Source organism: Vicia villosa, linkage group LG3 (genome assembly GCF_029867415.1).
Source record: "Vicia villosa cultivar HV-30 ecotype Madison, WI linkage group LG3, Vvil1.0, whole genome shotgun sequence".
NCBI lineage: Eukaryota > Viridiplantae > Streptophyta > Magnoliopsida > Fabales > Fabaceae > Vicia > Vicia villosa.
The window spans coordinates 190,738,654-190,764,474 of NC_081182.1; the positions used below are offsets into that span (position 1 = coordinate 190,738,654).

The window sequence follows — 25,821 nt, forward strand, 5'->3', positions numbered from 1 at the left end:
GCATTTGTAATACTCTTAGAATTACATTAAGTTGTAAGGAACTAGAGTGATCAGTGTGATCAGTATACTCTAGGAAGTCTTAGCAGTTGGCTGAGCAGTTTGTAACTAGAGTGATCGTGTTGATCAGAATACTCTAGGGAAGTCTTAGGAGTGAACTAAGCCTAGAGTGATCGTGTTGATCAGTAGACTCTAGAAAAGTCTTAGAGGGTATCTAAGCAGTTATTCCTGGAGTGATCAGTGTGTGATCAGAAGACTCTGGAAGACTTAGTTGCGGACTAAGTGGAAAACCATTGTAATCCGTGCGATTAGTGGATTAAATCCTCAGTTGAGGTAAATCATCTCTGCGGGGGTGGACTGGAGTAGCTTCGTTAACAGCGAACCAGGATAAAAATAATTGTGCAATTTATTTTTATCGTCCAAGATTTAAAGTCACACTTATTCAATCCCCCCCTTTCTAAGTGTTTTTCTATCCTTCAATTGGCATCAGAGCGCCGGTTCTAAGGTGCAAGCACTTAACCGTGTTTAGAAAAGATTCAGGAAGAGAAAAACGCTTCATTTAAAAGATGGTTGATGAAAGTGAAAAGTCTACATCTACACCTGCATCTACATCTGGCTCTGCTGAGCAATACAACGGTAACAATGGTTATACTAGACCGCCGGTATTTGATGGTGAAAACTTTGAATACTGGAAAGATAAACTGGAAAGCTACTTTCTGGGTCTAGATGGTGATCTATGGGATCTTCTAATGGATGGTTACAAACATCCAGTAAATGCCAGTGGCGTGAAGCTGTCAAGGCAAGAAATGAATGATGATCAAAAGAAGCTTTTCAGGAATCATCATAAATGCAGAACTGTTTTGCTGAATGCTATCTCTCATGCTGAGTATGAGAAGATATCTAACAGGGAAACGGCCTATGACATATATGAGTCCTTGAAAATGACTCATGAAGGAAATGCTCAAGTCAAGGAGACAAAAGCTCTTGCCTTAATCCAGAAGTATGAAGCCTTCAAGATGGAGGATGATGAAGACATTGAAAAGATGTTTTCGAGATTTCAAACTCTGACTGCTGGATTGAGAGTTCTTGACAAAGGATACACCAAGGCTGATCATGTGAAGAAGATCATCAGAAGCTTACCCAGAAGATGGGGTCCTATGGTGACTGCATTCAAGATTGCAAAGAATCTGAATGAAGTTTCTCTGGAAGAGCTTATCAGCGCCTTGAGAAGTCATGAAATAGAGCTGGACGCAAATGAGCCTCAAAAGAAAGGTAAGTCTATTGCATTAAAATCTAATATCAAGAAATGCACTAACGCTTTTCAGGCCAAAGAAGAAGATCCTGAAGAATCAGAATCTGAAGAAGAAGATGAACTGTCCATGATCTCCAGAAGGCTAAATCAACTCTGGAAGACCAAGCAAAGGAAGTTCAGAGGCTTCAGAAGTTCAAGGAAATTTGAACATGGAGAATCTTCTGATGAAAGAAGATTTGACAAGAAGAAGGTCATGTGCTATGAATGCAATGAGCCTGGACACTACAAGAATGAATGTCCAAATCTTCAGAAGGAAAGTCCCAAGAAGAAGTTTCATAAGAAGAAAGGTCTTATGGCAACCTGGGATGAGTCAGAAGATGATTCAGAAGATGAGCAGGCCAACTGTGCGCTGATGGCGACAGAAGATGACGGATCAGAATCTACATCAGAATCATATTCTGAAGAGGTATTTTCTGAACTTACTAGAGATGAGTTAGTTTCCGGTCTAACTGAACTTCTGGAACTCAAGTCTCAGATTAGTCTCAAATACAAAAAGCTGAAAAAGCAATTTGAATTTGAAACAAAGAAGCTTGAGTTGGAGAATTCTGAATTAAAAGAAAAACTTTTAAAATTATCCAATAATGTTGGATCTCCTTCTAATTCAGAAAAATCCACTCCTAGTCTAAACCATATTCTGAAAGAATATGATTTAAGTTTCAGGAAGTTCTTATCTAGAAGTATTGGCAGAAGTTAGCTAGCTTCTATGATATATGCCGTATCTGGAAACAAAAGAGTTGGCATTGGTTTTGAGGGTGAAACCCCATACAAACTTGAACCTGTTGATGAAATGAAAATTACATACAAGCCATTGTATGATCAGTTCAAGTATGGCCACTCTCATGATATTAGGCACACTTCACATGCTCAAAGTTTTCACACAACACACACCAAAAAGCATGTGACACAACCTAGGAAATATCATGAAACTCATATTAAAAATTATCATGCTGTTCCTCCTATTGCTTACAATGCTAAACCCAAGTTCAATCAGAACTTGAGGAGAACTAACAAGAAAGGACCCAAGAAAATGTGGGTACCTAAGGATAAGATTATTCCTATTGCAGATATCCTTGGCTGCAAGAAGGACAAAGCACAACATGTCATGGTACCTGGACTCTGGATGCTCGCGACACATGACAGGAAGAAGGTCTATGTTCCAAGACCTGGTGCTTAAGTCTGGAGGAGAAGTCAAGTTTGGAGGAGATCAGAAGGGCAAGATAATTGGCTCTGGAACTATAAAGTCTGGTAACTCTCCTTCCATTTCTAATGTACTTCTTGTAGAAGGATTAACTCATAACCTCTTATCTATCAGTCAATTGAGTGACAATGGTTATGATATAATCTTTAATCAAAAGTCTTGCAAGGCTGTAAATCAGAAGGATGGCTCAATCCTATTTACAGGCAAGAGGAAGAACAACATTTATAAGACAGATCTGCAAGATCTTATGAGTCAGAAGGTGACCTGTCTTATGTCTGTTTCTGAAGAGCAGTGGGTCTGGCACAGAAGATTAGGTCATGCTAGTTTGAGAAAGATTTCTCAGATTAACAAACTGAATCTGGTCAGAGGACTCCCTAATCTGAAATTCAAATCAGATGCTCTTTGTGAAGCATGTCAGAAGGGCAAGTTCTCCAAACCTGCATTCAAGTCTAAGAATGTTGTTTCTACCTCAAGGCCATTAGAACTCTTGCACATTGATCTGTTTGGACCAGTCAAAACAGCATCTGTCAGAGGAAAGAAATATGGATTAGTCATCGTAGATGATTATAGCCGCTGGACTTGGGTAAAATTCTTAAAACACAAGGATGAGACTCATTCAGTGTTCTTTGATTTCTGCATTCAGATTCAATCTGAAAAAGAGTGTAAAATCATAAAGGTCAGAAGTGATCATGGTGGTGAATTTGAGAACGGATCCTTTGAAGAATTCTTCAAAGAGAATGGTATTGCCCATGATTTCTCTTGTCCTAGAACTCCACAGCAAAATGGGGTTGTAGAACGAAAGAATAGGACTCTGCAAGAAATGGCCAGAACCATGATCAATGAAACCAATATGGCTAAGCATTTCTGGGCGGAAGCAATAAACACTGCATGCTATATTCAGAATAGAATCTCTATCAGACCTATTCTAAATAAGACTCCTTATGAATTGTGGAAGAATAGAAAGCCCAACATTTCATATTTCCATCCTTTTGGATGTGTATGCTTTATTCTGAACACTAAAGATCATCTTGGTAAGTTTGATTCCAAAGCTCAAAAGTGTTTCCTTCTTGGATATTCTGAACGCTCAAAAGGCTACAGAGTATACAATACTGAAACATTGGTTGTAGAAGAATCAATCAATATCAGGTTTGATGATAAGCTTGGTTCTGAAAAACCAAAGCAGTTTGATAATTTTGCAGATTGTGATATTGATATATCAGAAGTTGTTGAGCCAAGAAGCAACGCATCAGAAGCAGAGCTCCTCAGAAGCAAAGAACCAGAAGATCAAGTATCAGCTTCTCTGGAGGATCTAAGTATTTCTGAAGAACCATCTGTCAGAAGATCATCCAGACTCATCTCTGGTCATTCAGAAGATGTCATTCTTGGAAAGAAGGATGATCCAATCAGAACAAGAGCATTCCTTAAGAACAATGCAGACTGTCAATTAGGTCTTGTATCTTTGATCGAGCCAACTTCTGTTGATCATGCTCTAGAAGATCCAGACTGGATAATTGCTATGCAAGAAGAACTGAATCAGTTTACAAGGAATGATGTTTGGGATCTTGTTCCTAGTCCAGATGGATTCAATATAATTGGTACAAAATGGGTCTTCAGAAACAAGCTCAGTGAGAAAGGTGAAGTGGTAAGAAACAAAGCCAGACTGGTGGCTCAGGGTTATAGTCAGCAAGAAGGGATTGATTATACAGAAACCTTTGCACCAGTGGCCAGGTTAGAATCTATTCGTCTATTAATTTCTTTTGCCACTCAACATAACATCACTCTCTATCAAATGGATGTTAAGAGTGCCTTCTTAAATGGTTATATAGATGAAGAAGTTTATGTCCATCAACCTCCTGGTTTTGAAGACTCTATGTCTCCGAATCATGTGTTTAAACTAAAGAAATCATTATATGGATTGAAGCAAGCTCCCAGAGCTTGGTATGAACGCTTAAGTTCTTTCCTTCTAGATAATGGTTTCACTAGAGGAAAAGTGGACACTACTCTCTTTTGTAAAACCTTTGAAAAGGATATTTTAATTTGTCAAATATATGTAGATGATATTATTTTTGGAACATCTAATGCTACACTTGGAAAGGAGTTTGCTGAGTCTATGCAGGCTGAGTTTGAAATGAGCATGATGGGAGAACTCAAGTATTTCCTTGGAATACAAATAAATCAAACATCAGAAGGAACATATGTTCACCAAACCAAGTATGTGAAGGAACTTCTAAAGAAGTTTAATCTTCTGGACTGCAAAGAAGCCAAAACTCCTATGCATCCAACATGCATCCTAGGTAAGGATGAGGTAAGTAAGAAGGTAGATCAGAAGTTATACAGAGGTATGATTGGATCTCTTCTATATCTGACTGCTTCTAGACCTGACATTCTGTTCAGTGTTTGTTTGTGTGCTAGATTCCAATCAGATCCTAGAGAATCTCATTTAACTGCTGTTAAGAGAATTCTAAGGTATCTGAAAGGTACTACTAATGTTGGCTTAGTTTACAGAAAATCTAAAGAATACAACTTAGTAGGATTCTGCGATGCTGACTATGCTGGAGATAGAATTGAAAGAAAAAGTACTTCAGGAAGTTGCCAATTTCTTGGAAGTCATTTGATCTCCTGGTACAGCAAGAAGCAAGCAACTATTGCTCTATCAACCACAGAGGCAGAATATGTAGCTGCTGCTGGTTGTAGTACACAGATGCTCTGGATGAAGAGTCAGTTAGAAGATTATCAGATATTTGAGAGTAACATTCCTATATTCTGTGATAATACTTCTGCTATATGTTTATCTAAGAATCCTATTCTTCATTCAAAAGCTAAACATATTGAGATTAAACATCATTTCATAAGGGACTATGTTCAGAAGGGTGTCATATCTTTAAACTTTGTTGATACAGACCATCAATGGGCTGATATCTTTACAAAACCCCTGGCTGAAGATAGGTTTAAGTTCATTCTGAAGAACATCAGTATGGATTTATGCCCAGAATGAGAAGATGAGAAGTTCTCATGTATGAGTATCTTCTGAAATGAATGTGGAACATTTTTTTTGTCAGAAGTTCTGATTGAAATCTTTTAGAAATTATGATTCGGTTATTACTAACGTTTCATTGTCTAAGTTGATTCAGAACCTCTTTTAAAGCAAAACAGCTGTTACGTTTTATCTCGGGATGGTAAACCTATCGTTACTATTCATGGATAAGCGCGCGTGCAGTTGAAGGGACGCCGTCCATAGGTAACTGTGCTAGTCACCTCATTTGTCTTTATTATCTCTCCTCACGTCACGTAACATTAAATGCTTTTCTTCATTCGTTTCACTTTATTTTCTTTTAAATACTCTTCAAAATGGTTTTTTGGTTTCCTATCTCTTTGTCTTCCTCTTAAAGTTTTTTTTCTCTCTCTCTCTCTCTCTCGTTTTTCATTTCTTCTCTCAAAACCTAGCGTTCACTCTAAGTCTGTTGAAGCTCCATGACTCAAAGGCGACAGATCTCTGTGCATCTCGGGATGGCTCTTCTAATACCGCTCAAGTCAGACTCTTCTTTGATGTTGTTATCAACTTTCATCCAAAGACAGAAGACTTTCTTGAGTTATGGGAGGAGGTTAAGAATGATATTCTTGACTTCTATGTTGAGGGAAAGCCCCGTTTGCAACATTAGCTCTCTGTCTGTGAACTGTCCCTCACTTCCTCCTTGGTTCTGGGATCTCTCCTACAGTGGAGGTTTCAGTCTGGAAGACAAGAAGTCCTCCGGGATTCTTGATGGGTTGACACAGAGCGTGTCTAGCTAGGGTTCTGTTTTTAATTTTTGTAGTGATTTCCTCTTTGGAAACTCTACTTTGTATTTGCTAGGAATGTTTTTCATCTTGTTAAACATAGGAACCTTTTGTAATATCTTTTAATTATCAATGAAAAGTTTCTTTGTGTTTTACATTCCAGTAAATGTTTTCTTTTGTCGTTTTATGCATCTGAATTTTTTTTTATTATTCTTTTTGATGATATGACAAAAAAGGGGGAGAAGATAAATGATAAATGATTTGATTAATCTATCAGTTGCTGGGTAAAGGCTCCCACACATTCACTAACAAGAACTGCAAGTTCTATATGGTTTGAGTGTTTTGCAGGTACAGAGAAGTGAAGTGAAGCATCAGAAGCAAACACAAGAAGCAAAACCATGGAAACTGAAGCAAGCTGAGTGCTGTCAAGCTTCAGAGATCAGAAGCAAGAAAGAAGAATGAATCAGAAGCACTGATAATAGAATTTGAATATCATTGTCTATCCTGTTCTGACAAAATTCTATTTGCTCTGATACATATAATGTTATGGCTCTGATACATTATTTGCTCTGATACATTATTTCAGCCTATATGGCTCTGATACATATAATGTGTTCAAACATACATTTTATGTTCTAACTCGTTCATGCTGACTTTTGTCGTTTAGTTTTTGTTCTGTAACATTTCAGGATGTAGAGATGCTCTGATGATGCTCTGGTACATTCAACAATGTTCTGATACAAATCTAGCATGAAGTAATGTTGGTAGACATTCAAAGTTCTGAAGCTATCCGAGGGAAGCAGAAATCAGAAGATGTGAATGTTCTAAAAGATCCAGAAAATTCAAGTTCTGAAGCTGTCCTGAATGGAAGCAGAAGTCAGAAGCTGTGAATGTTCTGAAGATCAAAGAAATTCAAGTTCTGAAGCTGTCCACGATGGAAGCAGGAATCAGAAGCTGTGAGTGTTCTAAGGATCTAAAGAAATTCAAGTTCTGAAGCTGTCCAATGGAAGCAGAAGTCAGAAGCTATGAATTCTCTGAAGGCAGAAGCTTATATGATCGTCTCTACCGAAATAATCAGGGAAGTCTTTTATCAAAGTTCTTCGAGTATTTATTTCAGGGGGAGATTATTTATCTTAGGGGGAGATTGTTAATCTCAGGGGGAGACATATTCATATGCTTATGCTATAGCTGTGTAATTTGTCTTTTGCCGTCTACTCTTTCTGATCGCAAATTCATATCATTTATATATGTTTTTGTCATCATCAAAAAGGGGGAGATTGTTAGAACAAGATTTGTTCTTATCAATTATCTTAGTTTTGATGATAACAATAATATGAATTTTGCTTAAGATAATATGGTACTCTAATCCAATGCAATTTCCCTTTCAGGAAATATATATAAAGAGTACGCATAATTCAGCGCTCAGAAGTTGTATCTCAAATGGTTCAGCATGCAACATCAGAACATGGTCTGGCAAGACATCAGAAGATGGTCGAAGCAGAATCAGAACATGGGTCTATGGAAGCATCAGAAGAACATGAGATCAGAAGCACTGAAGATCAGAAGATGGTATCACGCTCAGAAGCACTTCAAGGTCAGAAGATCAGAAGATGCTATGCACCAAGCTGTTTTGACTCTGATGATATTCAAACGTCGTATTCACAAACATCAGATCAGAAGGAAGTACAGGTGGCAGACTACGCTGACTGACAAAAGGAACGTTAAAAGCTACTAAAGGCTACGTCAGTAGACACAGCGTGAACAAGGCTCGAGGTAGTTGACAAAAGCGTATAACATTAAGTGCAATGCTGTACGGAACACGCAAAGCATTAAATGCATTCAACGGTCATCTTCTCAACGCCTATAAATATGAAGTTCTGATGAGAAGCAAGGTTAACGATTCTGCACCAAAACAACTTATATCAAACTTGCTGAAACGCTGTTCAATCAAAACTCAGAATCTTCATCTTCATCAACTCACTACATTGCTGTTGTAATATTTTAGTGAGATTAAGCTTAAACGTTAAGAGAAATATCACAGTTGTGATTATCGCTTTTAAGAAGCATTTGTAATACTCTTAGAATTACATTAAGTTGTAAGGAACTAGAGTGATCAGTGTGATCAGTATACTCTAGGAAGTCTTAGCAGTTGGCTGAGCAGTTTGTAACTAGAGTGATCGTGTTGATCAGAATACTCTAGGGAAGTCTTAGGAGTGAACTAAGCCTAGAGTGATCGTGTTGATCAGTAGACTCTAGAAAAGTCTTAGAGGGTATCTAAGCAGTTATTCCTGGAGTGATCAGTGTGTGATCAGAAGACTCTGGAAGACTTAGTTGCGGACTAAGTGGAAAACCATTGTAATCCGTGCGATTAGTGGATTAAATCCTCAGTTGAGGTAAATCATCTCTGCGGGGGTGGACTGGAGTAGCTTCGTTAACAGCGAACCAGGATAAAAATAATTGTGCAATTTATTTTTATCGTCCAAGATTTAAAGTCACACTTATTCAATCCCCCCCTTTCTAAGTGTTTTTCTATCCTTCATTAAGCACCATATTTGGAACTCCATATTGATTTTTAGGCCGTCCCTGAGCTGTCTTGGAATCCGGTGGACATCTATTGACAAAGAAAATGGGCAATACATTACACATTTTTACCTATAGACAGTTGACTTATTAGATATAAACAATGGTTGAAACAATATGTATGAAAGAAAAATAATTACAATAACGTGGCTCTATTAGAAGAACTTCCGGCTCGAACGACGTTCTTTTCATGAAGCGGAAGGGGGTGCTGATTAGTTATGAATGGAACACCAAAAGTATCATTTTCCTTAAGTGTAGAAGTTGATGCAAACTTTGAGTAAAGATTTGTTCCTAATGAGCCAATGTGGGAGCTTCTCATATTTCTAAAACCGTGAATTGATAGGCTAGGTTCTGTCCGTGCGTCGCTGATATTTGGACTAATAGAATGTTGATCAATTGGTGTTCTTGTAATAATATTTTGGAATGCATGAGTAAGGTCGGACAAAGGTTGTCTCGGAGTGTGGAAGGTAGGAGTATTAATCATAGTCTGCCCACGGAGTATTAGTTGAGGACTTAATTTTTGACGTTTAGACCGATTTTCTTTCAAAATCAACATTCTTCTAGCTCTAGCCTTTTTTCCCTTAGCATTGTGAATATGCTCCATTTGTAGCAATAGAAAATTATCTACAAAAGTGGCAATCATATTACAATTAGTAATTGGTTAATGATGACAGTCTTATAGCAAAGGATTCTTAAAAACACTTGTTCATCAACATTCTATATTATACTTAAGTCAGAACCATTAATATTGTTGTATCCTTGGTTGAACAAAATATTCACTGCTCCTCACTCAAAGTAAATAACATTTGGCATTAAATTCTCAAAGGTAGAGAAAAAACAAAACATCTATATGACTTAGAAAAGTTATAAAACTGTTGATATATGAGTTAATGCTCTTAATGAGGTAGATGTGCCATACATTAAATGCGTCAACAAACATCAATTTGTATAAAGAGAAACCAATTTGTGCTATCTAAAATAAATAACACTGTCATACATTATACAGAGAGAAGCATAGGTCAGCCATCTTCAACAAATTTTGGCTATTCCGAATCAGAATAAATAAGTGATCATTTAGAATTTTGAGTCTCATGCTCCATCACATGATAAATAAGGGAAGCACTGTGATAATTAAGGGAAGGTAATAATGTTTTTTCTAATACTTTTGCATACATGATTGTTGCTGTATGTTGATCACATTGATAAATAAGGGAAGCACTCCTACAAATATGTTGAGCAGTACCTATTTTGTAGAAGTACCAGAGAAGTTTGATTGAATTCAACAAATTTTAGATGTCTCACTTATTTATTCTTGATGTATATTGAACATAGTGGCAATGAGGTTTTTTCTAATAGATGGCATTGACTATTGAGTTAAGCACTGATAGGAAATTCTTTGCTGAATATCTATACATGCCTAATTTGAAAATGTTAACCTATCTAGTCCATTTTTTAGCATTCATATATAAGATTAAGCAATATTCTGTCATGGTACTATAGTTGATATAACACCATTATATTCAGTGTCATCCCTAAAAATATATCTTGACTGTATTTAGGCCCTGTCTGGCAAACCAAATTCGCAGGAAGGCAAAAAGATGACAAGCAACGGTAAGTTTAGTAGGTTTCATGAAAATTCAAGGCACATTATTACAGAAGCATACATACATTAATAGGTTAGGCAGGCTTAGATTTGCACCTGATGAAGTTATTCCAATCTCATGTATCGACCTTGTTTAACAGGAACAATGAGGTTGCAAGACTGTTGTGCCAAGGCAAACTCACAGGAAAGGTTTAACTGAAAAAATGTTTGTCAAGGTCAGTAAATTTTGTTTGTCCAATGAATATAATATTAGAATCTATTAAACTTAATTTCTTAAGAGTAAAAATAGAAGTCCATTTTTAAAACAATTCGTGACAATCCTTCCAAAATACCAAAGATAACTTTCATCACATCTTGGGTTGCAGTGAAAAAGTGGTGGTAATTCCTAACCTTCTAAGGACATAGGTAAAAAATTGGCAATTATAAAATGTAGTTAGGATAACTAATATGAAAATGGAACAAAACATGGTAATGGGAAAACTACTCGGTTACCAAAGCCAAATTTATGCAGCCCCAACTAGAGATAGGACAACATTACATGCTGCAAGTGTGCAGCAGTGCCTGGCAAGGAGTTTAAAGTTTCAAAACAATTACAACTACTATCTAAATTACTTTTGAATGGGCACATCAGAAATTAATGTTTTTATGAAAGGGATGTCATAATAAAAAACAGAACCTATGGAAATTGTTTGACTTACCGTGTCAAGAAGTACAAAGCATTTAAGGTAGAAGTGACTCTTTTCTCTACTATTTCCCAAAATGCTGGAATGTGTACCAATCTACCTGTTGTACCTGCGCAGACAAGGACAGTTTTAGAGAGTAATTTGCGTGCCCCAATGTGCAATGCTGAAAAAAGGAGCTATGCATTGTACAGTGGATAAATGAAAAAGTGATAGGTCTCTTTTGAAAAACGCATAAATTATGTTTACAACAGGTCAAAGATCTTTAGCACATCTTTTTTTTTAAGCACACAGTCATGACAGGATTGCAATATATTTAAAAGACTTGCATCCAAATGGCCATCATTAAGTATATTATGTATCATCTAAAGAACATGTATTGTGACTAAAATTTAATGTGTTTATAAAATGGTGTCTACTGCTCTAAGTTTGGGCTCATATACCAGACTTGCAGGTAACATATTCAAAAAGTTGTGTGATGTCCACTACCACAAATGCTAGTGTTTGCTACTCTGTCTAGACATTCAACAGTGTAGCTCACATAATTTCTTCAACAAATTGCTTGTTTTTATTAATTTGATATCAAAACATTGAAAATTAATATTGCTAGCTATCAATATATTACTGATGGAAATTATTAAACTCAAGTGTTATATGCAATATTTTAAAAGAGTGTATTGTTTTGCCCTTTGAAAAGTACATCAGCAAGTTAACCCTATGAAAATCAGAAGTGCAGATTAGTAATGGCAGGGCATGTGTTCTTGGACAAAGGTCATCCTTGATTCACTAACCCTTTTAACAATGAAAAGGGTGTTCAAATGGTTCTTCCACAAAGGATGAGCAGCCATTTATTATAATCAGAAAGAAAAATAAATCTCAAGAGGTTTGTAGTATAACATAATAAAGGAAAAAGGAAACATCGGGCAAGATTAAAGCTAATGAAAGCAACTTCAATCTTGTAGCTACTCTGTCTAAATTATTCAACATTGTAGCTCACATAAATTCTTCAACAAATTACTTATTTTTATTACTTTGATATCAAAACATTGAAAAATAATTTTGCTAGCGATCAATATATTACTGATGGAAATGCTTAAACTCAAGTGTTATGTGGAATCTACTGAATTTTCAGAAAGCTAATCTATTGAAGAAAACAACTACCAATACATATTCTTCAAAACTAAGTTTGGCTGCGTTATTCTGTCTAATAGCTACCAGCTTAATTAGGGAACAAATCCTAGTAGTGATCATGTATAATATTGTAGGTAATTAGGGAAATGTGAATAGGGAACATTTCAATTATTTGTTATTCTTGCAGGATGTTTGCCTCATTTGCAAGTCAGCCTTTTTGAATGTTATATAAGTAAGCATTCATAAGCTTATAACACGAATTGATCATAAATTAGATAGTTATAATATCAGAATGATTACAAAACATGGTGAATATGCCATAAAGGAGTTATAATACTACAGAGTCATGGCAGAGATAACTACTAATGAGAGTAGTTCAGAAATTCTGTCAGTTAGTGGAATATATCGTTACACTTCCAAAATGCTAGATTCAGCAACAAAAAAGAGATAAATTGTTGAAATAAACCCACCAAATTATTCTTTCTTCAAATGCTTAAGCTTCCTTCCAGTCTTGGCCTTAGTGGCAGATTGTTTGGGAGTGATCTCTTCAGCCTGGATGATATCATTAACCGAGGTTGACTCTGATCCCCTCTTGGCTGGAGTACTGTTGGAGCTTGCCTCTGGGCTCGAATTCGGGTTAGCAGCCGAGTATGGCTCAGCACAGATTGATTGCTCCGAAGTCTGCGTGAGCTACAAATGAGACATAGAAATCAGTTAATCATTTGATGAAGTTAACATTAGACTATTTTTTACAATAGATAAAAGTAAAGATCCATGAACTAACTTGGTTTGGAATAAGTATAGGAGCAGTGGTGGATGTTTCAAGAGTGTTCTGAAGTGGCATGGTCTGTAACAGAAAACAACCAATTTGATATTAATGTAAATCAAAAGTTGGAGTACTGTAAATTCATATGGAAGTTCTAAAAGAAGCATGAAACATATGAATCACCTCATCTGGGGTGAGGTATTTGTCAAACTTGGCGTAAAGGCCCTCCTCGTTAAGTATTTTAACGATAGAAAATTGCCGGTACTGTTGTTGATACTTGACACGGAACACAAATTCTTTATTCAACAAAACATCTAGATGAGCAGGCCAAATTTTAGGATTGTCTTCTCCTGCCTATGAACCAAAACGAAATTACTTTAGGATTAATAAGCAAGAAACCGGCATAATGCAATAAAAGCGAAATGCCAATGACAAATCTCACCTCTTTCATAACCTCTCTTAATTCCCTAGCAGTCATTTTTGTAAAAGGAATACAATCCTTATCCCAAAAAACAAATGTTCCATTGTGGTCACCATAGACAACTTCAACCTCAACTTTGAACCTACCATGAATAAGTGGGTTTAAGGTCATTGATAGATATTTTAGTAAGATATGAAATTAGGTAGAAGGGTAAGAAAAAGTGCTCACTTCATAACAGGTTCAGTATCTGTATTTCCAGATGACCCAGCATAAGACTCAAAATACCATCCGTTCTTGGAAGCTTTGAAACCGATGGTAGTGCCAATAGTCGTTGCGAAAGAATCCTTTTGCATCGAAGATAATGGAAAACATAATTAAAATGTTAATGGCGTGATAAAGAATAAGAATATTTTCAGAACAGAAAGTATGTAAATTCAGTCAAACCTTTGCTAGTGCAGCGATTGCATGGATACTCCTGACCTCACTCAAGTTAGTCAAGAAATTGTTTGCAGATTGAATGGAAGAATCGCATGTTAATGATTGGGAAAGGGCAGGTATACCGGATAAATCAGTAGTTCCAAAACTGAAAACAACATGATTTTCATAAAATATTTTATTGAATTGAAACACATTAATTGAAGGATTTTTAAAGACAAGTGGATACATTACCTAGCTTTGAAATCTGCCACTTGTGGATGGTCCAAGTTAATGAGAAGTCTAGAGCCGTTCCATGCATTCGAAAGAGACGGAAGACCGGAAACTATAATGCAAGGCAAAGGTTTGTAAGGAAGACAGTATAACAGGAAACATGGAATAGTGATGTAAACATGAAAGTAGATAAATCTAAACATCAAATAAGAAGCAGTGTTAAGTAATTGAAACCTGAATTTGGCTTGCACCAGGCATGGGTCAAAACGATAATTGTAGGTCCAGAAGTGTTGTTCGGGGTAGTGTAGTTCATGAATTGCTTGCCGTAAGCTTCCCATAATGCCACCTCGATAACATTCCCTTTGACATCACGCAAGGTAATATTGACGCAAGATTTCCTATTACCACCGCCCATTTGTGTCTTAACAACATCTTGCAACACCCCTATAACATCTAAAATGTATGAAGCAAGTAAACCAACATTAGAAACAATTGCATTCATGGATATGTGACCTAACAGAAGGAGATTCAAATAAGGAAACCATATCACAAAAAAAAGTGATCATTCACCATATAACATGTCATGTTTGTAGTTCCCTTTCAGAAAGTTATCAATAGGATGAAAAATGAACTTGTGGGTTGGTATGTCGGGTAACGCCGCCTTCATCATCGTAGTCCCTCCGTTGAGGACGAGCTTGAGTGGGTGAGAACAAACTTTTAAAGGACCTTCGTTGTCCACGGGCTCTCCGTTATACATAATATAAGTCTCATGCTCCTTCACTTGTTCAAACCAATCTTTGAAATCTCGGTTCCAACTTGTGACATGAATCTTATAAGCCTGCGAAGAGCATCGTTTAATAATGGTCATTTGCCAGATACACAGAATAATGTAAGGTTTTTTGAAAACTATTAACATAAAGATTAGATGTTATGACAGATAGAAAACAGTGGTAAATTATAAAAGCACAAACAAAAACGTTTGAATCTTAGGAAAAATGATACCTTTACATCTTGAATGACCATCTCTAGGTGTTGATGGCCATTTTTCTCATTAACAACCCAAAGATCAACAACCCTAATCAGCATTTTCCAGACTTGGTTCCCCTTGACTAGATCGTTTATGAGAATGGGAGCCCTTGACATTGTTCCTGTGGTAGAATGCAAGCTAACTTGTCAGGCCAAAGAAAAAACATTCTGAATGAAACTGAATAGGAACGGGCAATGAAACGGCAGATAAACAACTAAATCATTCTCAAGCTAACCTCAGTGTCGACGGTAGTGTGAAGCATGAAACGGCAGATAAACAACTAACAGCTCATGGTTTGAAATAAAAAAAGAAAGAAACGCATACCTTACAGTGGTTTCTTCACCGGCGCCGTTAGAGAGGGAGGAGTTCTGAGAGGAAACCGAATAGAAAGGGAGGAGTTCTGGGAGGAAACCGAATTGAATAGTGAGAAAGACAGGGAAAGAGTGAGAAGCTGCAGACAAAGTAAAGTAGGCTTGGAGGGAAAGTACAATTTGATGTGAATGGACGAATCAAAGAAACACACATGGCCACAGATAAAATTCATTTTGTTAATTATCGAAACAACCTTTTGCCAGGTTAATGTATTTTTGCAAGAAGGTTATTTTGGGTAGTATGCTCATTTTAATAATATTGGATAGATAGTAGATAACAATTACTCAACTAAAATACTTTAAATATACTATACAAACAAAATGAATAACTAGTACTATATTAAAAATAATCCATATTAATATATTAATATCTACCAATTCAAAATTTATTTCTATACTTAATACTATATTAAAAAAAATAAATTCCATTTACTATTCATCATTGACAATAATTATCTATCAATTCAAAAGTTTAAAACTCAATTTCTCAATTGTCTTAAAATCTTATTTTTTATTATATAATTATTATAGAATTTATTTATTAAAAATATAAAACCATTACAAAAATAGTTGAAACTAGATAGACATTGTTGAGATCATCACTCTTTTTTTTCTACAAACAATGTTGAACTTCAACTATCCACTTCTTCTTCAACTTCTCATTTTCATTCTAACTTTTTCATTTCCAGTGACACTCTCTAACCATGAAGCCATAGAATCACTTCTTCACCGCTTGGATTCCAGAAGGGCACTTCCATCCGTGCAAGAAGCAGCAGCTAGAGGTGTTCTTAAAAGACTTCTTCCCACCCATTTGTCCAGTTTTGAGTTCAAGATAGTTCCAAAGGTTGTTTGTTGACCCTTTTGGTTTTTGAATTTATTGTTTTGGATAATGGATTTGGTTTTGTGTTTGAGTTTGGCTTTTAATTGATTCTTGGTTTTCAATTTTCATTGTTTTTGATTTTACTGAATTGTACTTTTATAATGATCTGATGTGTATCTGGATTATCAACTTGATTATGTGCTTATGAAATAAGTGTTTATCATATTAGTGCTTATGTATAAGCTAAAAAAAAGTTTTTTTTTTCCATAAGCTATTATGGAGAGCTTACGGAAATGAGTTGAAATTTGAAAATAGCTTATGAACATGTTAGAAGCTGTTTTTAAGATCTCCGAAATAGTCTCACTAGTGCTTAAGACAATAGATAAGTTCAAATAAACCAATATGAAGTAAGAAGGGAAAATTCTCAGTTACTTCTTTACATGATACTTTGTATTAGTTGTTGAATTGGTTGCATAATATAATACTATGAAACACGGACACTGACACGTCGACACCGATAATAATTTGATAAAATGAATAAATTAAACGTAATCACAAGTGTCGGTTTCGGACACCAGACATTGACACACCTTTTGTCAGAAGTAGTGATAGTCACTATGCATGCTACTTTTGGTAGAAGCAGTAATGACTATGCTGTCATGTTATTACTATTTTTAGAGTTAAATACATTTTTGGTACTGTCAAATTGGAAAATTTTGACTTTTCCGCTTCAAGAATTTTATTTGTTTTTAGCCCTTAAAATTTACAAAAATTATGCGCTGTTAGTCCTGATAAGAGTCTGATGAGGAAAAAAAAAAGTTTACTAAGTATAGGGCTAGAAATGAATAAAGTTTTACATGACCGAAATCAAAATTCGACAATTTTGTAGGGTTAAAAAGTGCTTATTTTATCTTCAGGGATCACTGATTTTCTTTCATTTAATTGTACTGTTATGTTATAATGCTAAAGAAATTAGTCTTTGCATCTATTCTTATTTTTATGATTAAATGTAAAAGTACGATTTCGATATTTTCAGGAAGTCTGTGGCGGAGACAGTTGTTTTATGATAAACAATCACAAAAAGACTAGGCATAATGGACCTGAGATTATGTACGTCAAGTGAAATTTATACTGCAGATTGGTTCATATATATTATTCCTTCTTGGTTCTTGTTTTTTTTTTAAATTTAAGTTTCTTGATGGAACGGTTTGTTTTCAGTCCTAAGTTAGTTGTTCATAGATATGATCATTTGATCAGTTTTTCTGCCTTCTTTAATATGAACTGACATTGTATTGTTTATATATTTCTCAGCATTAGAGGAACCACTGGTGTTGAGATTGTGTCTGGCCTCCATTGGTATCTTAAGTATTGGTGCGGCGCTCATGTTTCATGGGATAAAACAGGTGGCATTCAGACAACTACGATCCCCAAGCCAGGATCACTACCTCTTTTGAAAGATGATGGCGTAAAGATAAAACGTCCTGTTCCATGGAACTATTATCAAAACGTCGTGACTTCTAGTTGTGAGTACCAAAATCAGCTCTCCACAGAATAAAACATCTCACATTTTTCTGTAGTGCACACCTGTTTTGTTATAAACTATAACCTGTTTTCATAAGCAATCCGGGAGAGCTTATGGAAATAAGCTGAAAACAACTTAGGACACAACATATTATTCCATCCGTGAGAGTTGTTATGTAATATCACATTCTTCTTTGTAATTTGCAGATTCGTTTGTTTGGTGGGATTGGGAAAGGTGGGAAAAAGAGGTAGACTGGATGGCACTTCAAGGGGTGAACCTACCCTTGGCATTCACTGGGCAGGAAGCTATCTGGCAAAAGGTTTTTAAGGCAAGTGCTAGTTGGATGAATAGTTTCACATTTTCATTGAAGTTTCTTTCCTGATTCAGTAATAGAGATATGTTTTATAGTAGAAAATTTTCTCTTGCAATAGTTATTTGACTAGTATCTTTTAACTATAGGATTTTAACATTAGTTCAGAAGATCTGAACAGTTTCTTTGGTGGACCTGCTTTTCTTGCTTGGGCGCGCATGGGAAATTTACACGGGTAGGTAAAAGTAGTAATTTTAACCCTGTCGTTGATTTCCATGCTGAAACGAAAGCATAAGAAATGGGCTTGCAAATTAAGTAATCCCGTGTTTTGTGTTCATTTTTCGTTCATATGTCATATTGAACATTTTATACAATGACAAAAGATTATGAGAATTATAATGCTTAGAGATGAAAGAAGAAGAACGAAAAGAGTTAAGATTGTTTGAGGTGTCATGGATAGTATGTATTTTTATTTTGCATTCTATGGTTGATTTGAATAAAAGGCAGCTGTTATCTTTTCAGATGATTTGGTTTCTAATGAGATCTATCTTTTCACAGATGGGGCGGGCCTTTATCTCAAAACTGGTTAGGTCAACAATTGGTCTTACAGAAACAGATAATCTCTCGAATGCTGGAGCTAGGGATGACTCCAGGTATCTTACCATAAGACATGCAATATTAATTTTATTTTATTTTTTTATGAATTTCCTTGTTTGGCATCCATATTTATTGAGGGGAGAATGGTTTTACAGTCTCAAATTCTTTTGATACATTTTTCTGAGTTTAATGCTCTGATATATCATTGAATTTTTTATGTTCTAGTGTTACCATCCTTCTCTGGAAATGTTCCGGCTGCATTGAAGAAGATATTTCCTTCTGCAAAAATAACTAGACTTGGTGACTGGTATTTCACTTCTCTTTTGTAAGATTGTTCATTTCTCAGGTAACTCATGTTTCGGTGTTAGTTTCTTTAGCATCCGTTGCATGAGTTTGTATTCCTAGCACTGAAACATGTCTATATTGCTATTTTCAGCAATTGGCTGTTTTGGATTTATTGCTTTCATTCCAGCTTATACTTTTTTTTCTTCTTTTCCAGTTTTAAAGGTTTATCATTCCAGGTATTTATCAATGAAGTTGTTTCGTTAATATTTCTTCCAGGAACACTGTTGATGCTGATCCTCGCTGGTGCTGCACGTACCTTCTTGATCCCTCCGATCCTCTATTTGTTGAAATTGGGGAGGCTTTTATCCGCAAACAAATTAAAGGTGTGCCTAGTTTCACTCTTTTTCCTTTCTTTCTTGTGTAAATCTTTTTCCTTGATTAATAAGGCTCCGATTTGTGTTATTTTGAATGAGAAAGAACTTGGCTTGGGGCCAAGTAATTTTTTTCTTTGATTAATAAGGCTCCAATTTGCTAGGGGAAACCAAACATGTGAAAAAGTGAAATCTCACCTTAAGTTCTTTTTTGTAATGCAGTATATACACTTTCATTCGTTTTTCGCAAATCTCTGAAAACTCCCATTATGTATTCCTAATAGGACAAAACTTCTAGTCTTTGAGGATGATGGCCCAAATATTTTGTTTTCTTCCTTATATTATCCATCTTAATTTTGACATATTTCCTTAAATTTTACAGAATATGGGGATGTAACAGACATATACAACTGGTATATTCCCTTGTCCTGAATACTTAATATTATTATTTTCTTGGAAAATTTGGTTGCAAGTTGATTTTCTACCATATCTATTTGTCATTTTTTTTTTCATTGGCATTTCATATTATATGATGTACAAGTCCATAAATTAAACTTGACATTTTCGCCTGTTTATGAACTTTATTGATCTCAACCAACACGGACAATATTTTTAACTGAACTGGAGTGAGTTTCTTTTCTTGATTACTCTTGGTTGCTAACATACATATGATATTGTTTATTGCAGTGACACCTTTAATGAAAACTCCCCACCTACTAGTGATCCGGACTATATATCAACTCTTGGAGCTGCAGTATATCAAGGCATTTCCAAGGGTGACAAAGATGCTGTGTGGTTAATGCAAGTATGCTTCAATTGATTCCGGATCTTTCCATTTTCTTTTTTAATTCGTTACATATCATTTATCCTAAATACATAACTCTTTTATTTAGACATTTCAATTTTGGAAGCAACTCTATTTTTCAATAAAGTCAGATGTTTGTTTTACTCCTAATCTTTTTACTTCTGCTGTGACTGTTTTTCTTATTGGTTTGTGTTATCGAAGAGTTACAGTTATCACTTCTCCCATTTCTATTCATGAATAATTTAGTTCCATTTGTACAATGATGTTTAGCTGACGAATATTTATGAATTTGCAGGGCTGGCTCTTCTACTCTGATTCATCATTCTGGAAGCCACCTCAAATGAAAGTATGGAATTCACATTATGAGATCTCTTTTGTTTTCTTCAATATTTTTGTTTTTTCTTAGTTTGGGTTCAAGAATTACAGAATAATTTTTTTTACCATGTATGAAACTATTTGCAGGCACTTTTACAATCTGTTCCAGTTGGGAAAATGATCGTTCTCGATCTATTTGCTGAAGTAAAACCAATATGGAAAACTTCGTTTCAGTTTTATGGTACTCCTTATATATGGTAATTTCCTTTTGGATAGCTCATGTTATTTGAAGAATGAAGATATATGATGTTCTAAACAACAATCATGCTTTCTCAATCTTACTTTGCCCCAGGTGCATGCTACATAATTTTGGTGGTAATCTTGAAATGTACGGTGTTTTGGACGCAGTTGGTTCTGGGCCTGTTGATGCTCGTGTCAGTGCAAACTCGACAATGGTACAACTATTGTTTACGTCTACAATAATTTACAAGTTCTTATATGTTAGAAACTTGAAAGACTTGAGCAATACTGTTAAAGCCTATGTTTCATTGCGCAGATTATATAATTAATGCATACCGATTCTTCATTTTGTTGGCATAATACTTTTGTAGCTGTTGCGTTTCCTGATTTATTGCCGCTAAATTCTGATTTTCTTAACTTGTCTTACTAATGTTTTATGCAGGTAGGTGTTGGTATGTGCATGGAAGGGATAGAGCACAATCCGATTGTTTTCGAGCTAATGTCTGAAATGGCATTTCGTGAAGAGAAAGTTAAAATTAATGTAATGTGGTTATATGCTATAAACTCTCAATGTTTCGTGCGAGTGTCTTTTTAATTTCGAGTACGATGTGTGAAAACTGTGTCCGACAATGAATCACATCAAGCTTATAAGGTCTTTTGTTAAGTGAAGAATCATAAATCTATTTTTCTTACAGGAATGGGTCAAGAGTTACTCCCATAGACGATATGGTAAAGCAATTCATCAAGTTGATGCTGCATGGGAGATCCTTTATCATACAATATACAACTGCACTGACGGAATTGCCGTATGTATTTTATGCGTTGATTTCTGTTTCCGATCGCGTCTAATATCTTTTAACTGTATCTTCCAATATTTAAAAGCATTTTAGGAGGGATCTTTCTGGTAGTTTAGTATTTTTTATGTCGAAGTCATCATCTGATTTGGAAACTGATTTCGGCGAACACATAAATTTGCGGCAGGATCATAACCATGATTATATTGCGGTGCTTCCGGACTGGGATCCATCCGCAAACGATAAATCTGGTATGTTAAACCATCAAAAGAAAATTTACTTCTTGCCTCCTGGAAATAGAAGATACTTATTCCAGCAAACACCAGCTGGTATGCCACAGGCTCATTTGTGGTATCCTCCCGAAGACGTAATCAAAGCATTACAACTCTTCCTAGCCGGTGGAAAGAATCTCACAGGAAGTCTCACATATAGGTAATCTATAATTCAGCTTAGTATATGCTACTCGCTCCGTCTCACAATAACTGACCTATTTGCAAAAACGAGCATCACTTTTACACGAAGCTGCAGAAATGGTTTACACACAACGGGAACGTGTGATAATAATAGCACTGTAATTTTTCTTGACAGGTATGACCTTGTTGATTTGACTCGACAAGTATTATCGAAATTTGCAAACCAAGTATACATCGAGGCAATTACATCGTTTCAGAAGAAGAATATTGATGCTTTGCACTTGAACAGCCATAAGTTCCTCCAACTGATAAAAGATATTGATTTATTACTTGCTTCTGATGATAACTTCCTTCTCGGAACTTGGCTTGAGAGTGCCAAAAAACTCGCAGTAAATCCAAGTGAGTTGAAGCAGGTGAGGACAAATCGTTTTCGCAAATACTTGAAACTGATGCGTTTCTCATCCAAAAATGTATCTCTCATCTTGTTATTGTTTAGACATTGTTCGAGTAAATAAATTGTGCAGTTTACCTTTTCTCTTCAGTATGAATGGAATGCTAGAACACAAGTGACTATGTGGTTCGACACAAATGAAACTACTCAGAGCAAGCTCCACGATTACGGTAAAACACATCAGTAAACTCCGTGATGCTTATTTCACTCTTAATTTTATTTTGACGATTTTATTTCCATGTGGTTTCTGACTAGCTAACAAGTTTTGGAGCGGGATTCTGGAAAACTACTATCTCCCGCGAGCTTCAACCTATTTTAGTCATTTATCAGAAAGCTTAAGACACAACGAGAAGTTCAACTTGATCGAGTGGCGAAAACAATGGATTCCAATGTCGAACAAATGGCAAGAAGGTAATGAGCTGTATCCAGTCAAGGCCAAAGGAGACGCTCTAACGATCTCGCAATCTCTCTATGAAAAGTACTTTTCATAAAAAAATCACAAGGAAGATGCACAAGTAATAATAACAAGTCCATCATTTCAAATAGTAATGTTAAGCACTAATTGTTGAGTTCATGTAATATTTACAATTATGCTGACATTATCTCAGTTATTGGAATTTCAGTTATGTTTATTTCGATTTCAACTGAATTATGCACTTTCAATTCTTGAAATCGAAAAGTATTAGATGGTTGCAACAACGAGACGGTATAAAAATACATTACTTATAACTAGTGATGCGACCAAAAATAGAAACCAAAATAATAAAAATACAATACTGCACACATAACTGTATAGAAATTCGATGTCGAACTAAATTTGAAGGGCATTAAAGTAAAAATATAATTTCCATAAAAGTGCAAATATAATTTATCAAAGGATACATTGAATATGTAGAAAAAGTCATGTATTTGCAAATGTTTGAAAAATGAAAATATCTAAGAAACCAAAAGCAAGTAAATAACAGAGACATTTTCATGCCACTACTTCTCACAAGACAAAAATGATTTGTCTCCATTAGTCACAATTTGTGTGGATAGTATCATCTTAGATATTGTATTATTACCATACCTCAATGATCTTATAGTAAAAAAAAAAGCTTAGTAACACAAATTCAATGGCTCTTTCTTGTTACACCTTCATCACTCCTTCTATACCTTCTCTTTCTCTACATACTCATCGTTCATCAAAGCTTCCCCTTAGAGTTTCTCATATAAATGCTTCTTTAAGCTCTTCTGATTCAAAAGCACCGTCGTCATCGTCGTCACCACAAAGTGTGCCATCTTCAACTCCTTATGTTGAATCTAGGCCACATGAGCCTGCCTTTAACTATGCCTTTGCCAATACTAATGGCAACCCACTTCTTAGGATGGTTCAAAATACAGAATCTTCCATTGAAAGGGTATTTTGGTTATTTCATTTGTTATTGTTCTTGTTAATATATGTTAGTTTTGAAATTAGTCATAATATCATGGACTTATATTCATATGGTCTACATGTTGGATCAACATGTTATAGCCTATAAGGACTAGTTAAAAATAATGAGGAGCAATAGTAAATATTCATATGTTTTAGGGACTAATTATACTTGCAAGTAAATTAATGTTTACTTTAGTTTATATATGGTGAAGAATACCTCTGTACATTGCGGTTGCGGGTGTTGCGATTGCGGTTATTACGGTGTGAATTTTGATTGGAAGGTGTTTGAAAAACAGTTAATGTTAATATTATGAAATTTTGAGTTTTTTGATGAAAATACTTTAAGAAACATGGGTGAAATTGTTTGATAGAGTTCCTAATACGGTCAAACGTGTGATTTTAAATCACATTGTAATTGCGGTTTGACAACCGCATCAACAATATTGCGGCTGCAATTGCGATTGTGTACCTCAATTTAAAAGTATACCTTAGTGATTGTCATGATTTTCAAATTTAAATTAGACTCATGCTGAACTAAGTGATATATTACTAGTATGGAGTGTTACCTTTTCTGATTATAATCTTTTTGGTTTTGTGTTGATCAGGTGATTTTCGACTTCCGTTTCTTGGCACTCTTTGCCGTTGCAGGTTCCTTGGCTGGCTCACTCCTCTGCTTTCTAAATGTACAGTTTCTCAACACTTTAGTAAATGCGAAACAAGATGCTATAAATTTGTCCGTAAAAAATCAAGGGTTTGCTTGGATACCTGCATAAGTACTTGTGAGACGGTTTGAAAAATGTTATGAAAACAGCTTATGACACGTCTATACGCTTTTTCATCTTATTCGGATAACCTCTTCAAGATAGCTTATGACAACAGCTTAAAGCTTATATGAAAATTGTTTGGTTTTATTTTAGTTTTCATGTGATAATGTAAGGTAAAATTTAACGCGAATTAAGTTTCATATATTTGACTGTGTATATAATCTTGGATGATTTCAGGGTTGTGTTTATATTGTTGGTGCATACAAAGTCTATTGGTCAAGCTGTGTCAAAGGAGTTCACACCGGAAAGATGGTTCTGCTCCTGGTCGAAGCAATTGGTAATTTGTGATATTTCATACATACACCTGAAAGACATAGTTTACTACTTTCATTTAGTCTCTTTTTCTTCTGTTAATAAAGTGGATGAATCTTTGTGCTGCAGATGTTTATCTTGCTGGTACTGTCATGTTGATTTTCGGTATGGGCTTATATGGATTGTTCATCAGCAACACACCTCCCGATGTGTCACCTTCTGTCGACCGAGCCCTTAAAGGATCTTCTCTCTTTGGAATGTTTGCTTTGAAGGTAATCACAAATCCCTACAATCTTGTAGCCGAGGATGGTTGCGAGCGATTATCTTAACTGTTGAATTATCTTAACAAACATGTATGTATTGTCGTCTTTTCAGGAGAGGCCAAAGTGGATGAAAATAAGCTCACTTGACGAATTGAAGACAAAAGTGGGGCATGTTATTGTAATGATTCTTCTTGTAAAAATGTTTGAGAGGAGCAAAATGGTTGTAATTGCCACGGGTTTAGACTTACTTAGTTACTCAGTTTGTATTTTCTTATCATCAGCATCTTTGTATATTCTTCATAATCTACATAAGCAAGATTAGAATGTAGTAGACATTGTAATATTCTAAATTCATATATATGTAAATGGAGAATATGGTCCAAAATATTACTGTTGAAAGCTTCTGTTCTATTTCCGGTTGGCATGCTCAGATTTACACCTCACTCTCATATTTGGTAGTGAACACTCGTATCGTCCAAAATATCACTGATTAAATCTTCTATTCAGTATGCAACATTTAGAAGAAATGAACGTTGTTAACCAACTGCGGTTTCCGCATATGGTTGAACCTTCCTTTCACACCAGTTACAACATGAATCTAAGTCCGGAATTTTTCTGGTTGCAGGTTATGTTC

The 25,821-nt window shown here is 35.5% G+C and overlaps 3 protein-coding genes across 4 annotated transcripts; 2 read left to right on the forward strand and 1 right to left on the reverse strand.

Moving 5' to 3' along the window:
* Positions 1-12,749: 12,749 nt before the first annotated feature.
* Positions 12,750-15,253, reverse strand: LOC131659591 (uncharacterized). The gene is made up of 10 exons (XM_058928763.1): positions 15,113-15,253; positions 14,681-14,948; positions 14,345-14,563; positions 14,132-14,222; positions 13,907-14,045; positions 13,691-13,806; positions 13,484-13,604; positions 13,225-13,395; positions 13,060-13,122; positions 12,750-12,965 (listed from the first exon to the last, which is right to left on the reverse strand). Exons 1-10 carry the CDS (start codon positions 15,251-15,253, stop codon positions 12,750-12,752), a joined length of 1,545 nt encoding a protein of 514 aa, XP_058784746.1.
* Positions 15,254-16,093: 840 nt separating this feature from the next.
* LOC131662705 (alpha-N-acetylglucosaminidase-like) lies at positions 16,094-23,063 on the forward strand. Of its 2 annotated transcripts, XM_058932561.1 has the most exons (20): positions 16,094-16,352; positions 17,365-17,438; positions 17,640-17,851; positions 18,057-18,178; positions 18,310-18,395; positions 18,719-18,813; positions 18,983-19,064; positions 19,319-19,425; positions 19,796-19,826; positions 20,101-20,218; positions 20,514-20,564; positions 20,681-20,790; positions 20,886-20,988; positions 21,216-21,314; positions 21,469-21,579; positions 21,755-21,818; positions 21,894-21,999; positions 22,156-22,393; positions 22,523-22,601; positions 22,687-23,063. In XM_058932561.1, exons 1-20 carry the CDS (start codon positions 16,131-16,133, stop codon positions 22,920-22,922), a joined length of 2,346 nt encoding a protein of 781 aa, XP_058788544.1. In that variant the 5' UTR covers positions 16,094-16,130; the 3' UTR covers positions 22,923-23,063. The 2 variants fall into 2 exon arrangements, with proteins under 2 accessions (XP_058788544.1, XP_058788543.1); XM_058932560.1 differs by having other exon boundaries at positions 21,755-21,999.
* A 393-nt stretch (positions 23,064-23,456) lies between these two features.
* LOC131662706 (uncharacterized) lies at positions 23,457-25,598 on the forward strand. Its single transcript, XM_058932562.1, has 5 exons — positions 23,457-23,831; positions 24,454-24,531; positions 24,850-24,949; positions 25,054-25,196; positions 25,300-25,598. The coding sequence occupies exons 1-5, from the start codon at positions 23,547-23,549 to the stop codon at positions 25,507-25,509; spliced, it is 816 nt and encodes a 271-aa protein (XP_058788545.1). The 5' UTR covers positions 23,457-23,546; the 3' UTR covers positions 25,510-25,598.
* The last annotated feature ends 223 nt before the right edge of the window (positions 25,599-25,821 follow it).